The following is a 17819-nucleotide window of genomic DNA, read 5'->3' as shown; positions in this document are numbered from 1 at the left end:
CCAGCAGCTCTGTGTGAATTTACTCAAATGACTAAAACAAACGGATACATAATGAAACTGGAGCTTATGGGGCCCCTGTGAGCCGGGGCCCTCGGGGTAATTGCATGGTTGGTAATTCGGTGTTTAAAAAAACAACCACACATTTCATTCCTGTAATGATTTGAAGCTGCACCATAATCAGAGCCGACACCTGGGCCAGAGACCCCCAATGATTCAGAATTACTCAACTAAATGATACTGACTATTACCTGGAACCGGCCCAGTCTAGCTGTGATTACCAGGAGCTGGAATTAGTGGAGGTGGGGAGTCGCATTATCATCAGAATCTCATCTCAAATCTTGGGGAGCGCCGGCCTCGGCTGACTGACTTCTGATTTTCAGCGGCTGCGTCGTAGTTCTAACGGCGTTTAGTTGATGGCATGGATGTGGGGAATCATCACGAGTGCAATAATGCAAATGTGTGTGTTGAACAGTCTCCAGAACTCAAACTGGGCTATTTCCTGCTGCATATGGTTGAGTGTGTGTGTGTGTGTGTGTGTGTGTGTGTGTGTGTGTGTGTGTGTGTGTGTGTGTGTGAGGGAGCGGGAGAGAGAGAGGGAGGGAGAGAGAGAGAGAGAGAGAAAGATCAACAGATAAAGGGAATAAATCTGTTTTCCTGATTGTTGTCCCAGTGTTTGTCTTTGTCTCTTTTAATTAACTGACAGCTGATCGGAATAAATTGAGAGCATCTCCTGGCAAACACAATCCCCCGCTTATGTCTGAGTGTGTGTGTGTGTGTGTGTGTGTGTGCGTGCGTGTGCGTGTGTGTGTGTGTGTGTGTGTGTGTGTGTGTTGCTCTATTTCTGTGAGGGCTAATTTTAGGTTTTGGCTGCTGCTCGCTGTCAGACTGTGTCATATCAACATTTCCTGATACTACATATTTACGCCTGGGCTGGGGTCCATATCAGTTTATCAGTTCTTTCACTTGTTCTCACTGATGCGCTGGCATGGGGGTGGGGGGCTCTTTATCCAGTGTTCTCAGTCTTGATTGTGCAGTCGCTCCGAGCGCTTCTTGTTGAAAATCTCTGAACTTTTCAGAAAGGCACTGGTCTCTCTTCTGGGTCGGGACTCATCACCATGGTAACCAACACACTGAGGGAGAAGCTGGCCGTCCCTGTTTGTCCTGAACTATGTACGCCTGATACCATAACAGAGGAAGAGTGTGTGGATGTTGAATACACTCACACAGTCACCCCATCGGCCTACAAACACTCAACCAACAAATGGTAATAGTTTGTGGAGAGAGAGTCGTCATGGAAACGCCTCACCTTTGCTCTCCAGCATGTGATTTCAGCCACAAACTACAAACCCCATCAGTCTGGTGGAGGTCTGAGGCTCGTTTGAAGAATTTCCTTCACGTGTTCACAGAAATGAGGAAGACAGAGGGATGGATGGATGGAGGGAGGGAGGGAGGGAGGGATGGATTGATGGATGGGGGAGGGAGGGAGGGATGGATTGATGGATGGGGGAGGGATGGATGGATGGATGGATGGATGGATGGATGGGGGAGGGATGGATGGATGGAGGGAGGGAGCGAGGGATGGAGGGATGATGGATGGATGGATGGAGGGAGGGATGGATGGATGGAGGGAGGGATGATGGATGGATGGGGGAGGGATGGATGGATGGAGGGAGGAATGGATGGATGGGGGAAGGATGGATGGATGATGGATGATGGATGGGGAGGGATGGATGGATGGATGGATGGATGATGATGGATGGATGGATGGAGGGATGGGGGAGGGATGGATGGATGGATGGATGGATGGGGAGGGATGGATGGATGGATGATGGATGGATGGATGGGGAGGGATGGATGGATGGATGGATGGATGATGGATGGATGGATGGGGAGGGATGGATGGATGGATGGATGATGGATGGATGGATGGGGAGGGATGGATGGATGGATTGATGGATGGGGAGGGATGGATGGATGGATGGATGATGATGGATGGATGGATGGAGGGATGGGGGAGGGACAGAGAACACAAGCTCTCTTGTGTAGTTGAAACCGAGCAGTCGCATCTCAGCAGCACAGTTTGTTGAGCGTAACGGCAGCCATCTTGTCACTGTCAGAATAAGAGACGATCCAGAGTGACAGCTGAATACCGGCAGCATGTCAACAACGTCATGGTGGCACGAGCGAGACATCAGTAACCTTCTCCAGCTGTTCTTCTTCTTTTGTGGTTTTTGGACACTGATTTATCAGACGAGGGTTGAACTCCACACACACACAGACACACACACACACACACACACACTCACACACACACACACACACACACACACACACACACACACACACACACACACACACACACACCAGCAGCATCTGGAGCTGCTCTACTGGCTGACCTCATCCACCTGCCTGCTGCTGCAGGTTCTCCATCTGTTCACCTGAGACCAGACAACAACAGCAGCTCAGACCTCCGACCCCACTGCCAACAGCTCGCCATCGGCAGCCTGATGCTGCTGCTTCTGTAATGAAGCCGGCGGGCTGAAACAAGTCCGTTGACTTCAGGTTGACGTTCAGAAACATGAGGAGCAGCAGATTTTCTCTCCCTGTGTCCTCAGCTCACCCCGGTGAGGCTGATGGATGTGGACAGAAACACACAGGGCTAATCTGACAGCTGCTCCTACACACACTCACACACCTGGATTACTATACAAGTGAGAGCTCACACTCACTACGAACACAGTAGCAGGGATCAGCGCTAATGCTACAACCTCAGCTTTACTATCAGATGAAACAGTTCAAATGTGTCTGTTCCTCTGGTGTCAGACCACCTGACAATCAGAGGATCAGAGGACGCGTGTCACACCACCTGCTGCATCCGTGACGCCTGGAACACAACAGAGACGTGTTCCGTTATCCAGCGACCCTCGCAACCATCCTCTCAGGCCGCAGATCAACTCGCTTTTAACGAGGAGCTGGTGTGATGCTGGTGTGATGCTGCCGTGTATCCTGCGTCTGTTTGCACTGCCGGTCGTGCACATCCTGAGAAACGAACGCTGCACAGACACAGTTAGGAGTAGGCGGCGGCGGAGAGGTGCAGTGGATGTGAGAACAACGGTGGAACGTACAGAGACGAGTCTGGAAGTCCCCTCATCTGCACGACGGGTCTTTGCTGCACTGACAAACGTGCCCATCAGAACAGCTGGCCTGAGATCAGTTCTATGTTATCAAATAAAAACCCTGCAATACTAAAGCCAAACGAGCCCAAGACTGTGTGAGCCACCAGTCGGGCTACAAGCCACCAGAGCTGAGAGGAAATGATTCTCACACTTCTCTGTTTGAGCTCTTCTGAGGAGGAGGACGTTCAAACATGGCCGAGCCGTTGGCTGAGTCAAGAAAGTGTCATTTACATTTAATTTCCTTCAAGCAGCAGCTTCACAGCCACATTTGTCTGCTGCGGCGTCTGGATGAAGGTTAGCTTCAGGCTAGTCTGCTGGGCTTCAGATGCTGCGGCTTTATTGAGTCATAAATGTTATTGGACACGTCGTAAAACGTCTTAATGGTTCGGTCTGCTGTTGACACTCTTTCACTTTCCTCCTGCTCTTCTCCTGCACCTCTCTTTGTTAGTTTGGAGGGAAAAGAAAATGATTAAGTCGTGTTTTTGTCTGCAGCTTTGCAAACTGTTTTATCCTGAAGCCATTTATCTCTCTCTCTCTCTCTCTCTCCCTCTCTGTCTCTCTCACACACACAAACACTCACACTCACACACACACACACACACACACACATTTACATGGAAAACAGGAGCAGACAAATCTGGTTTAGAGGAGCCGATGAGCTGGGCGTGAACTGTTGTGTGTTTTGGAAATGTGCTTACTCATCGTTTACAGACTATAATCATTCCCCGCTAAAATGAATGATGTCATAGATTTATGGGTAGAAGACACGGCAGGTGGACAGTCAGCGACTGAAGCTGATGTGTGGGAAGCAGGAAGTTGTTCCCGAAGGTGACGGAGCAGGACTGGAGCAAGAAGAGGTGTGACGGGTTTCCAGAGTGTTCTGGGTGTTTTTCCTCTCTGTTCTGTCTTAGTTTATCATGCTTTGTTTTTTTGTGTCCTCCCTCAGTGTCATCGTTCTCGCCCTCCTTCACTTCCTGTTTGTTTCTCCTCTTTAACTGCTCCTTTCCATTATATGTCATCGTACAGTGAAATCATCTCCTCTGCCGCCTCTGACTGAAAACAGAATCTCAGTCCAAGAACCAGGTGGTTTAAAGTGGAGTGTGTGTGCGTGTGTGTGTGCGTGCGTGCGTGTGTGTGTCTGTGTGTGTGCGTGTGTGTGTGTGTGTGAGTGTGTGTGTGTGTGTGTGTGTGTGTGTGTGTGTGTGTGTGTGTGTGTGAGTGTGAGTGAGAGGAGAACTCTGTAGCAGCAGCCTGGACCTCACGCCAGCACTGACAATTACAGCTCAATGGTGGAGTCATTTCACAGCGGCGGCGTGTTTCTGTCTCAGTCAGATAACGTATTATCAACTGATTTAGACGCCGCAGGTGCGTCATTTTCTCTAAAAGGACATTTTTTCGCCCAGAGACTTTATTCAGAGCACCACACGGATGTTTTGACGATCACATGAGAAGACCTGAAGTTATGAGAAGTGAACCTTCTAAGAAAAAGGCAAGAACCCATTCCAGCCTTTTGATTCCTCCCCAAATCGCCATGACAACAGGGGTAACATCCGTCACGGTGCTACAGCATCAACTACGTCCAAAACTTGAGCACCATTCATTTAATTAACATAAATAAGGATAAAAAGATGAGATGCTGACAAGCTCCAAAATGATACCTGATGAGAAATCATTTCCTAAGCAGAGCGGAAGTTGTCTCTCTGTTTGGAGACCGAATAGCGGCGGTGCGAGCCTCTGCTGCTCCTCCCTCAGCTCAGGGTTTTACTGCCAACGTGAGAATATGCAAAGACAAACTGCACACAAGCACCAGCGTCTGGTAGGAGCCTGATTGCTATTGGTCACGGCCCAGTGTGGCCCAGTAACCTACTGGGAGGTTTGGCTTGTCCAGACACTCAAAACGGGTCCACACACACGAGTGTGTTGCTACAAAGGTGCAAACACTTGTGGCTCTGAGGGGCCATTGTGAATCTTTCTGTCAGTCAAAAGCTGGACACGTGACCTCCTGAGGACCAGTACTACCTGAGTACTTCAAACGTGTATCTGTAAGTACTGCTTCTTGTCTTGTACTTCACCTACCAGGTGCATGGGAACGATCTCCAAAGCTCGAATGAAGCCAGCAAATGTAAAACTACAATAACGTGTGTTTTTGTGGTGAATGGGATGAAAGGTTAAAGGTCATCAGACACGCCCCTACCTGGTGGCAGATCTCGTGGACGACCACCATGGTCAGCTCCATCTGGTAGGACGACGACGACACCTCGGCATCCAGCAGGATCTTCTGCTCCACAAAGACGCTCAGCCCCCAGTTCTCCATGGCGGCGTACGGATGTTTGGGCACCGCCAACAAGTCTGATGATGACACAGAACGCCAGGTTACAGCTTTTCAACACTTCCTGAGTCAGTAAGGTCCCGTCAGGGGCGATGGGGACGCATCAGAGCAGCTGAATGACTGCTGATCACATCTGGCTTCGAGTTAAACTCCTGAGTCATTTCACAGACCTGCTGGACCCAGGAGAGACAGGAGCGGAGAGGGGCGGCGACGAGTTCAAAGAGAAGCAAAGTGATCAGGAAGGAGGCGAGGAAGGTGTTTACCCTCAGTAAAGATTTATTAGAGACCAGGAAAAGTAATTAAAAGTGGAGTTACCCTGCTGGCCAGTGAGTCAAGTCCAAGTGAAAGTCATGGTGATGAAAGTAAACGAGTGTTGCCAATTGTGCTGATTCCACAGAAATGAAGAGGCCTAAAAGCTGAGACGCCTCTGGACGGAGAGATGAGCAACTCTCCTTCTCCTGCACGTCTCCCCTCTTCGTCTAAAGGGAAACCCTCATCTAACAACACGCGCCGCGGCGCCTTAGCGTGGCTCCATCTCAGCTCTGGCAACCACGGAAAGCTGCCGTGTTCCCGAGGGTTACGTCTTTCTCGACACTTTCATCAACCTTGTAGTCAGCTGACTGTGGTGAACCGTCGTTCACCTCACGTGTCCAGCACCATACACCGGGCGGGCGACACGGCGTTGTCTCAGGAGTCCGACATGAACGTCAGCTGAGTTGGAAGCTTGAGCTGTTGAGCTCAGTCGTCATCATCAGCAGGACGGAATCAAACGTACGGTCACCGCTGCAGCTGCTACGTTTTGGTGGTAATGTCAGGATGAGCCTGTCAGTCACCCGAGCAATCAGGCTGTCAATCATGACTCACGCTAAAACACACACTCACCCACACAGCAGCCTGAGAGCAGCATGAAGACACTAACCAACCACAACGGGGACGTGAACACTTGATCAGACAAGTCAGACAAGAACCCACTTCTCATTTCACACACACACACACACACACACACACACACACACACACACACACACCACCTACATCACCAGGATCATTTGCAAGAGACGACACACTCCACTCTAAATTCAGACAGACCAAGAAAAAAAAATCCTTCAAGTTTTTGCATAACAAGCATGAAAGCAGCGACTTGCATCATGAAATGACTTCAACGGCTGATTTTCCTTCTGAGGACCTGCAGAGCGACGCGACCCAGCTGAAGCAGCCGGGAGGGGCGTCTCCCTCCGCCTGGCCTGGCTGCTGCTTCTCAGAGCTGCTCAGGAGGACGGCAGACAGCCCTGCACTCTCCTTGACTGCTGATCGTACTGACTTCTACTGAGTGTACTCACTACATTTAACACAAGCATCTGTACTTTCTACTCCTCATATTTCATAAAACGGGCTCTGTGGTTTGGTTTGGATGCACAACAGACGAAAACAGCGCAAAAGACGTAATACAATCCTACAACTCTACAATCCTACAATTCTACAACTCTCCAATTTCATTTAGCAGACGCTTTTGTCCAAAGCGACGTACAACACTAGCAAGAATTCAGACTTAATTAAGGAAAAGTCCATAGGAAGCGCCAAAGTGCTTCAGTAGTGATTTGGTCACAGGTACTGCCATCTAGTGGCAGAAGAAGTGTCGCCCCCCCACACTTTTTTTTTTTTTTTTAATATAACAAACATACAACATCACCCAACCCAGTTAGTGCTACATAGTCACTACGTGCTGGGTCTGGGACCCTCTGACTGATTCTACCCCAGGACAAAGAGGAGCAGAGTCAGGTTCAGTGCCTCGGTGCTCCCTGAACAATTGAGTCTTAGTAATAAGGGGAACAGACGAGGGTTCGGCGCCACGGAGCTGAGAACCTGCCCCCCCACACACAGAGGGGGTCACCACTCAGAGAGCACAAACAGAAGGACACCTACCACTGGACTATTTTGATACTAAACCATTTCACTGAGTGGTTTTTGCTTTTTGTCACTGAAAGAAATGTAAAAATGATGTTTGTTGCCTGACACTTCATTCATGATGCTGTAACACATCTTATCTTCCTGCTCTGTGACGACTACGCTGAGTCATGTCTTGACAAGAATACTTTCATTTGCACGATCATCTAATCTCGGCTGAGTTCTTCTGACTGACACAGATGAGTCGCGAGCGCTGACCAGTATCTGCTGAGTAGGAAGCCAACAAGCCTCCTTAATTACACTCCATCTCTCTGTGTTCACGTCCGTATCTCCACCTGCTCCGAGTACAAATCAACATCTCACACACTCAGACGTGAAGCGCTGCCCGGCAGCCATACAAACGCTTTAACACCGACCAGCCAGCTGCAGCTTAACGCATCCAAACGTCTCCGTACAGATTTCTGTTTCCAGAAACAACCATTAAAACTGCATCTACAGAACTCAGCGGTTCCTGTTTGGCCTGCTGTCAATGCGTTTCCTTCAGAGGGCTTTGACAAAGAACCCCGATTAAGGTTCTGTATCAATAAAGTTATTAATGTTATGATCCATTCAAAAATTCAATTCTCCATCAGTCACTGAACTTTTGTTGTAGATTACAAATAAGCAGTGTGAAGTGTGCTAGCTAAAATAAAACTAGCAGGCTAGGAGGAAGCTAACAGGGTTCTTCTTCTTCTGCTGCTGTCTCAAACAAGCACAACACATCCAGGTGTCGGAAAACAGACAAATGTGGCGTCTCAGCCCGGGTCAGCTGCCTTGACATCGTACACATCTGGGGTGCTGCAGGTGCATCAACACCTTTCCAGGCTGTGCATGGAGACGTGGGTTACCAACTGTCAACAAACCGGGGGATGTTCTTTGTGATGGGATCTAACTGGACTGCTTCAATTTGGCATTTGAAATGGTTACGTGCCAGAAGAATGTGGGGGAACTGGATAACCACTAACCCTGAATGGAGCACCAATCGCTGGTCACCTCCAGCTCTCTGATTGGTTAAAGCTGACTTCACCAGACACAGGACTAATCACAGCCCAGGGGAGGCGGGCTGTAATTGGCAATGCAGGTAATGCGTTACGAAATCTATAAGTTACCATGGAAACAGAAGTCCAAAACTGTGACATACAACATCCACAACCAAGCACCCAATCAGGTGCCAGCGTGTGCTCCCAGGCGGGATGTGATTGGCTGACAGCTCATTTTCCTCATGAGTGTGACTCCGACAGCAGAACTGATTGGCCGGCGGGTTGGAAATGAAACTTGAGGGGTTTAACTGGGGGGGGGTGACATGCAAATGAGGCTGTTTGCTTTAAGGTGGAATATGCAAATGAGACATTCTACTCTATAGACATTTAAATTAAAATCTAATGAATCGTTTCATTTTAGTGCCGAATGAACCTCCAGGAGATGTCACAGAAACACACACTCACACACACACTGTCTATCTCTCTCTCTCTCTCACACACAAACATTTACACACACGCGCGCACACACACACACACATGCGCTCAACACTTAAGAGTTTTACCTGAATTGAGTTTCTGTTTCTCTCACCGTTGACAGGTTCATTTGAGCAGCAGAGTGAAACCCCAGCTGCCACGTCCAGGTACGAGAGGAAGAACCCAACTGGTCAGCAGGAGCTCCAACTGTTTCTACAATTACGTACATTCAAATGTACTCCATCGAAGGAAGCAGTAAAACTAAGTGCAGGAGATAAAATGAAAACATCCACAGCAAGTGTGAATTACGCCTCCTTTCCACACACAGACATTGGGGGCCGTAAATCTCTGAAAACACTTGGACGTCCCTTCATTTGCTCAGAAATCATTGCTCTTTGGTGCGTTTAGGACGCCTCAAATTAGTTGAAATATTTTGACTTTTGTGAGTGTGGACAGTGTGCTAGTTAAAACAGGCTAGCAGGCTAGCAGAGACCTCACTTCGCCTCTGACCACTCGCTCAGATCAGTTGACCTTTCTGTTGCAGTGTAAGGGGCGTTCTCCAAATATGGCGGTCCTGGAGGATGTGGTGCTCTCAGAAGAGCTCAGTCAGTGAGATACAAGGACGCCCTGCTCTGATAGCATCTAGTAGCGTGTTCCATCAATGGAGAACCACGAAAGAGAACGGCCTGGATTAAGCTGGACTTGTATGGCGACACGGCGCCGAGGTGGTCCAGCCCCGCCCCCTTTTGGACACTGGTGTCAGCTCCTGCCCAAAGCTCATGGCTGTGGATGGAACCTAAATCCACCTTCAGGAAGGCAGCACATTCCTGTTTCTGATGTAACCTAGGGGGCACTGTAGAGCGCAGACCTGCGCCGAGGCATTTTGCCGCTAGAAAAGCTGTCCGCTCCCTCAAACAGCGATCCAAGGACGGTTGCTCCTCCGCCGGTGCGCTGGGGTGGCGTGGGGTAGCTGTACAGGGCTGGTCCGACGAAGGCGCTGTTCCCTGATCGAATGTGGTAATGATAGAAAGGTACATGTGTGCTTATTATTCAGGCTGCATCCGTAAAAATCTATATTCTTCACTACCTACTAACAAGATTTGTTTTTAATGAGAACTCTCCAACAAGAGGACGACGTGTTCCTTTAAAATCTTTATGCAGACCTTTTTTGTGCTGTATTTTCATTTTTGTAATCATAGATTTGCTTCTTTTAGCTGATGGAAGGATTTTCCACCTCTTCTCATCCTTCACTCGGGGTGTTGGGGTTCCAGCCAGGGGTTTGTCCTCACACAAACACACAGCTAAAAGTCCTCTTTGTCTCCACCTTTCCTCGCTCTCTCCCCATCTCTCTCTCTCTCTTTCTTCCTCGCTGGTCGAGTTCCACTTGTCCACCAATTATCTTTAGCTCCTTCAGATAAGAGCAGCGCCGTATTCAAGAGGCGAGACATTGAATGTTAAAACGCCTCCACAGCCGTCAGACGAGAGGAACCTGCGGCACACCGCTGGTATCCAGCTGCAGCAGGAGATGTTCATTACTGCTCTGAAAACCAACACGCGCACGGTTCAGCTGCTGGTGTCCCCGGGGCCGAGTTACAAGGAACATCACAAGTTATTAAAGTCGAGCAGGAATGAGAAACGTCCTGCGTCACATTGTTCGACCACCCAACAATATATACCAAATATTAATAAAAAGCATATATTTCCTTTTTTAATGCCAAAGTCCAATCTTTTTTTCCACAAGCTTTCATCAGAATGGAGCAGCCAATTTCAGGTAATCGTTAGCGGCGCAGTGCTAAAACTCCTGAGGGTGGAACAGGAGTGAAAATCCAGTCCCATAGCACCTCGACTCTCTTCCTTCTGTTCCCTGTAGGCTCAATCAGAACTACGTCCAGATTGGGAGATGAGCTGAACGTAAACTGCTTCTGGACTGGCTGGCAGTTAGGACAGGCAGTAGAAGTACTTGATAATATGTAGTAACTGCTATCAATAGTTCCCCACCCGTGATTATTCAAACGTGCTGTGAAGGTCAGTTTCTGAGAAACATCTGCAAGGCCGTCCAATCAAAAATGAGTTATCAGCGTACAGTTTGAGGCGTGAATCAGGTCATTTGTTTTATCAGTAGCTACGTTTCCAGATGTGTTAACGGTTCTTGAGTTTAAAGGTCGCCTCTGTCCGCCTGTGAAACGTTTTGCTGCTTTTATCGCTGCAGGGAAATCTAGGGCTCCGATTGGCTGAGCTGGCAGCAAGCCAAGCCAATCAGCCCGCCTCGGGCGATCTGATGGTCACTGTCCTCTGAGTCTCCTCTACACACACACACACACACACACACACACACACAAATATGGATTTTCCACTCATACAAAGCAACAGAGATGTTGAGTTTGCATGAGGACTGAAAGATCAACATCTTCACCATCACCTCGGTTCACATCAGAATGAGTGTGTGTGTGTGTGTGTGTGTGTGTGTGTGTGTATACACACTGCATGCACACTATTTCCAAGTGTATTTTTTCATTAGCGATCAGACAAAATGTCAGTATTCATGAACAACATTCAATTTCACAGAGACACTAGCGGGCTGATGAGCCCTAGAACTAAGAACTAGCACCAAAAGGTACCGTTAGCTTAAAACTAGGAACAAACACCAAGACAAAGAGTTGAGAAGTAGGAACATCCCCTCAAACTAACGTTTGCTTAGAACTACAACCAGTTACAAATAGAGAAAGTTAGCTTAACACTTAAAGACACTAAAAGACATTCCCTTGGGGCTAATAATTTACACCAACTGATGATGCTAGCTCAAGATAATGTTAGCTTGAAGCTAAAAACAGGCACTAAAAAATGTTCCTTTAGAGCTAAAAATTTATACCAAATGATACTGTTAGCTTAAATCTGAAAAAACAACAACAACAACATACAACTGGAGCTTCCGTTGCTTTGGTTCTGCTCGTGTTTGTCTCAAAGCCAAACATAACACAGACAAAAACTGATGATTCATTGCTTGAACGACCCACTACTGCTACTACTACTGGTAATAATAATGATAATAATTATAATAATCATCATCATAATGATGATGTGAGAAATCACAGGCCAAATTTGACCATAAAACTATAATTTGGTGATGATGATATTGCGGGGCGGACCACATCCGACCCCCGAGGCTGCTCTGACAAGTCATCACACAAAATTAGCATCACAGTTCAAGTGAACTATGGATGGCTGTTGCTAACTAGCTAGCTAGAAGCGCCACCCTCCCATCAAGGTCACTTCTGCTTCAAAAAAAACCCAAATCCAAGATAAATGCCAACCAACCGTCGCAGGCCACCAAACATCCAATATGTGCCATCGTGGTGGCCACATCCATGTCTGTGGGTTGACAGCTATCAATTTACTATTTGTTATCGTGTGGTTACCATGGCAACACTTAGTAAGACCCCAGAAAAGTAGTCCAATCCAGGTGGTAGAGGTAGCCCTTCTTCTTCTTGGCAGCCGCCATGTTGTAACCATGAGAACTGCCATGCTAGAACGCCGCTCCAGTGACACGTTCACCTGACGGCGGTGACGGACAGACAAACCCCTCAGCAGGCTGACTCTCATCAAGCAGCAGATGGCTGTTTATAAGCTCTTTCTGCTTTATTTGTCTTTGTTTTGTTTCCCTTATTATTCTCTTCTTCATTCCCTCGTCATCTTTACTTCTTTTCTTCTCTTTCCTCCATCTGTTCTTCTCTCTTCGCATTTCATCACATGAATCACTCTCCTGCTTCGCCATCTGTTTCCTCCATTATGGTTGGTCGAGGCGGTCTGCGCTCTTTTTCGGATTTTGAGTGTTTGCGATCTCTTCTTCCTGGCCGACGCAGCCCCTGAGCTTCACGGGCCTCCAGAAGCATCAGAACACTGCACCGCTGAGGTGTGAAACATGGAAATGATGTGAAACAACTTGAACGGCTTCTAACAACCTTTCACTTTGTTTACTAAGGCGAGCAGGCAGTAAACGAGAACATAGGAGAGACAATCAGGCGTGTTCGCAGGGACACGCGTGAACAGTCAACAGGTGTTAGCTGCATAATCGATTCCAAGTGCCGGTCGGAATGGGATTAGCGGCCGCACGCGTTGGAAGGAGCTTGGTTGGGACCTTCTTCCCGTGTTTGCAGCCTCCTCTACCAATAACAGAGGTTCACACCTGTGTGAAGCCACTGGAAGTCATCCACTTTGAGCCTCAGCAACAAACTACAGGCCTCAAATCATATTTGCACGCGCAAACAAGCGAGCGCCAGCTGCCCCGTCAGTACACGCGTGAAGAAGCAGCGAGACACCAGTCAGATGATTACCAGCAGCATCATGTTGGCAGGAGAAGCAGCCATCAGAAACTTTCGTTAGTTCTGATGTCAGACGAGATCAAAGGAAACCAGCGTCTTATTTTTGTTACTAAGGGTTTATCACAACCTGCTTGAGGGTCTTGACAGGTGCAGACAGACAGACAGGTGCAGACAGACAGACAGGTGCAGGTGTAGACAGATGAACGGGTTAACACAGACAGGTGTAGATGTAGACAGACAGACAGACAGGTGCAGACAGACAGACAGGTGCAGACTGACAGGTAAGTGCAGGTGTAGACAGATGGACAGGGTAAGACAGACATGCAGATGTAGACAGACAGGTGCAGACGGACAGACAGGCATGAGTTACGGCTCATTATATTCTAATGAACTTTGTACAAACATCCTAGTGATAAATGACCCACTTCAAACAGGGACGTAGCAGAGAGACAGGAAGCGCTAATACAGAGGATTAATTAGTCTGGTTCATGGGATGGAGACACACACACACACACACACACACACACACACACACACACACACAAAGTCAACTATGTCACCTCAGTTTCCACTCACCTGCAGAAGCTGAGGAGGATCTAACAAACCAACAACCGGATGCAGGCTCCATCCACTACCAGATAATCCAGAACCTCTAATCTGAATATGAAGGCTCGGCTCAGGAGCAGCAGAGACGATGTGAGGACACGCAGCCTGGAGACTTCCACAGCCGTCACAGCCAGGAACTGAACAACCGCTGCTTCCAGCTTAGATCTCACTGAGGTTTCCCAACGAGAAACACATCAAAATAATGCCAAAGCACCGACGCCGCGGTGAGGTTTTCAGGCACAGATGAAACTGACGCTTCGTCTCGTTTTCACCAGATGATGACACACTCTTTTTAAATGCTTGTTTTCTGAAAGGAGCCTGGACTCAATCAGCTCCAGTAAGACCAGCGCTGTGGTATACTGGGATGCTGGATTAGTTCACACACTCCATCCCCCTGATGTCGGCATCAAGAGACACTTTGAAACAGCCGTGAAAGTTTTTGCAGTATTCGGCAACATAACCTGACTCAGCTGGAAGACCTTCATGTGAAGTAATGACCACAGATTCAGAACCAGAAAGATGAGAAAACAGAGCCGGGTTCAATCTACCAGAACCATCACAACGATCCTCTTATCAACTCAAATCCTGAGATTTAGGCCTCATCCCAGGAGCTTCCAACCTCCAGGTGGCTGCTCTGAGCCACTTGTGATTTCATCCACTCAGATTAAAGGGGACCTCCACCGTTAGACAACTATCAAATGCGTGGAGTCTTCAACCCTCCACTGAAGACGTGCGTGGTTTTAACGAGTGGATGAGTGACATCTTTCAAGTCCACAAAGATGTCATCAGTGCTGCCGTTATGAGATTAGCGGTGATTATAATTCACACACACTCAGTTAATCCTCCTTTGTCCGAGCTGCCTTCAGGCTAATGAGCCGCCTCATTATGAGGATGTCAGCGCTCAGCTGATGTGCTGTCCAGCGGTGTGTACGTAGCTCCAGGCTGCACCAGTTCTGTCTTTAATAATGGAGGTTAAGCAGCGAGGCTCAGAGACAAAGGAAACGCTGCATACTGTCCATTAGACTCATTAACGAGGTCAGAAATGATCCATGCTGTGGAAAATACACCCTGCCTCTGAGACCTGCAGCGCTCGGCAGTCACACAAGGTGAACATGTGGAACAGCTACATTTATGCTGGTCAACATTCTGGGAAGATACACGGTTTCACCACAAGATACGAGTCTCTTGTCGTCCAGACAAGTGATCGAAACCCGCCTGTAGGGAGCCGAGAGCCAGGTAGTTAGCTTAGCACAATGAATGGTCGTGGCTGGGACGTGACGGGTCAGGTGACACCTGACGGTACACACACATTCCCCCACCTCGTTTTACGTTCAGCAGAAACACACTCGGCTGTGTTCCACTCAGCTGCTTTAGAGTCAGAAGAATGAAGTCGTCTCAGGAGGACCAGTCCTAGGAGATCAGATTAGCACCCGGGGGGAAGCAGGTGTGTGTGTGTGTGTGTGTGTGTGTGTGTGTGTGTGTGTTTCTGAGCGGATATTAAAGCTACAGACAGAAAGACAAAGGAAAACCAGTAAAACCAGTTCTCCCAGTGGCTACAAGATCACAGCGCATTCTCAGCCTGGTACCACTGATGAATCGATTGATTCTCCTTGTCAAACCAGACCACGTCTCAGCGGTTCTGACACGTCCTCCTTTGGTTCCACACACGGGTTCTAATTTGTCCTCAGAGGCAGTTCATGAGCGACCAGCATCACCAGAACTGATGCGTGTTATCAGCGAGTGGCGACTCGTCCTCGTCATCCCAGGCAGAGGCAGCAGTGACGGGCCGAACCGCCTCACCTCACCAGTGAAGAGGGCAATCCCACGTGCTGATCCGACCATTTTAGAATTAAAAGGTTTGATCTGCTCAGAGGAAAATTGAGCTTTGATATGCTGGATTAAAGACCTGATAGACGACATTCTCTGACAGGATAGTTTCATCTGCTCAGTCCTGTTTAGCTTTGATGTTTCTGCCTGTCTCTCTGCCTGCCTGCCTGCCTGCCTGCCTCCCCGCCTGCCTGCCTGTCTCTCTGCCTGCCTGCCTGCCTGCCTGCCTGCCTGCCTCCCCGCCTGCCTGCCTGTCTCTCTGCCTCTCTCTCCGCCTGCCTGCCTCCCTGTCTCTCTGCCTGCCTGCCTTTCCGCCTGCCTGTCTGTCTCTCTGCCTGCCTGCCTCCCTGTCTCTCTGCCTGCCTGCCTCCCTGTCTCTCTGCCTGCCTGCCTCCCTGTCTCTCTGCCTGTCCGCCTGCCATCTGCCAACTGAGCATTCGTGTCACCACGTATCCCAGAAACACCTCCAGGGAATTTCTTCAAATTCAAACTGCAATATTCTGGCAGGAAGACCTGTGACTGGTGGTAACGGAGCGGAACCTGACCCACCCTGGACTGACCACAAAACAGAACTCTGAAGCGGTCCAGGTCCATGAAGACTTTACAGGCTGGTAGCGGCATCCTTGTTAACCTGCTTGATGAGGAGAAACGCAGAGAACTGAGACACAAATAAACTGAAGAACGGACAGCAGAAAGAGAAGACGGCGTTTTCGTTTCTCCATGTTTTGAGAGTCCCGGGAGCTAACATGGATCCTAGTTTTCCAGCGTCTGGTGTTCTGCAGCATTGCATCTATCATTGCATCTAGAAGCTCGTCTGGAAGCTCGTTACTCTCCTGCAATCGGGTCCGTGGTTAGAATGAGCTCCGTCCACGTTAAAGACCTCAGTCATGACATAAAATCCACCTGTAAACATGAACGTGTTGGACTACAAACAAACCTCGTCCCTGACATCCCAACACCCTCTAAACAGGAAATAAGCACGTTTATAGCTCACCAAAATAAAAGCTTGAGATCTATGAGGGTTCTTCAAAGTAAAACCAGGCTAAGAAGAGGTGATTTAGCAGTTGCCGAGCAACAATTATAAAAGCACCACTGTCCTTTTTGAAATTGTCAGCTTCAACAGAAAGGCAGAGCTTCCTGTGTGTGACCTCAATTGAGGAAACCTGGGATCCACAAAGGAGTCCCAGAGGTCTGAACCAGGAACTGCTGTTGCTTCCTACATCACCTCTGGCTCCTGCTATATTGATAGCATCCAGCTCTACTCCTCCTCCTGCATCACTGTCCTCTGCTCTGTTGACAAAATGTCAGATTTTTAATTTTCTTCAGTATCTCAGGATGTGGCTCCTGTCAGAAAGTTTACTCGTGTATTATAAGTTGCTCTTCCAACGGCTGAGAAAGTTCCCCAGCTCTTATTCTACTAAATCCCTCTGGATTAAGTGTAAATGCATCGTCATCAACCTTACGCTTGTTGTTTCTCTCGGCTCCTGACAGATTTGCCTTTATTTTGCAGCAGCGATCGAAAGGCTCAGACTGTCATTAAACTCATCAGCGTGTCCGTTTCTGCAAAGCTCGTCCTTGATTTGTGCTTTTGTTTCAGCTGTCAGCAGTCTTCTCTTTGACCTTATTACTATTTTATATTGATACTCACAAAGTTTGTGAAGTACAAACGTGGCCAAAAGTACCTGACGACACTTTTTACAACACATTTTACATCGAATTGTGATACCAGAATGTGGTGTGAGGTTCAAACTGTCAGTTGATGCAGTTCCAAACTCCATCGGGAAAACGAGCATTTTAAAAGTTGTTTGCCATCTGCAACTACGCATCATCGTGTTGTTTCCTCTGCATCAGTCTAAGCTGGATGCAGCCGTTAGTCAGGCAGGAACAGCCGCCACGATGGTGATTAGCGGTCAGGACTTCCACCGGTACGGGCCGACGGGCCGGTGAATTCTCCTTTTCTCTGGACGAGAGCAGAAATTCACTCTCTGGTTTTGGTGTGAAAACAATAAAAAAAAGTGATCATTTGGTGGCCAGTAACTAGCCGACGATCCTGTAGCCCAGCTCTGGGACGCTCTACAGCGTCTAGCAACTCATTGTAGTGGCAGCTCTCAACAATGAAGCGTTCCAGCAGGTGAAGTGAGGGAGAACCGCAAGTGTTGAGGTG

The 17819-nt window shown here is 48.4% G+C and overlaps 1 protein-coding gene across 6 annotated transcripts in view; it reads right to left on the bottom strand.

Moving 5' to 3' along the window:
- Positions 1-17819, bottom strand: part of LOC147262606 (thyrotropin-releasing hormone-degrading ectoenzyme-like) — a 129453-nt gene that overhangs the window by 74237 nt on the left and 37397 nt on the right. For all 6 annotated transcript variants that reach the window (XR_015112427.1, XR_015112426.1, XM_086201627.1 and 3 more), the window contains exon 5: positions 5371-5525. Coding sequence is in view for 4 of the 6 variants with exons in the window: in XM_086201627.1 (XP_086057753.1) it covers positions 5371-5525 (155 nt within the window). In the remaining 2 variants the exon portion in view is untranslated. The remainder of the gene's footprint in view (positions 1-5370; positions 5526-17819) is intronic.

The sequence above is a fragment of the Aulostomus chinensis genome, chromosome 4 (assembly GCF_037954235.1).
Source record: "Aulostomus chinensis isolate RoL2024-O1b breed Wild chromosome 4, RoL_Achi_v1.0, whole genome shotgun sequence".
NCBI lineage: Eukaryota > Metazoa > Chordata > Actinopteri > Syngnathiformes > Aulostomidae > Aulostomus > Aulostomus chinensis.
This window is presented reverse-complemented; position numbering and strand designations above follow the sequence as displayed.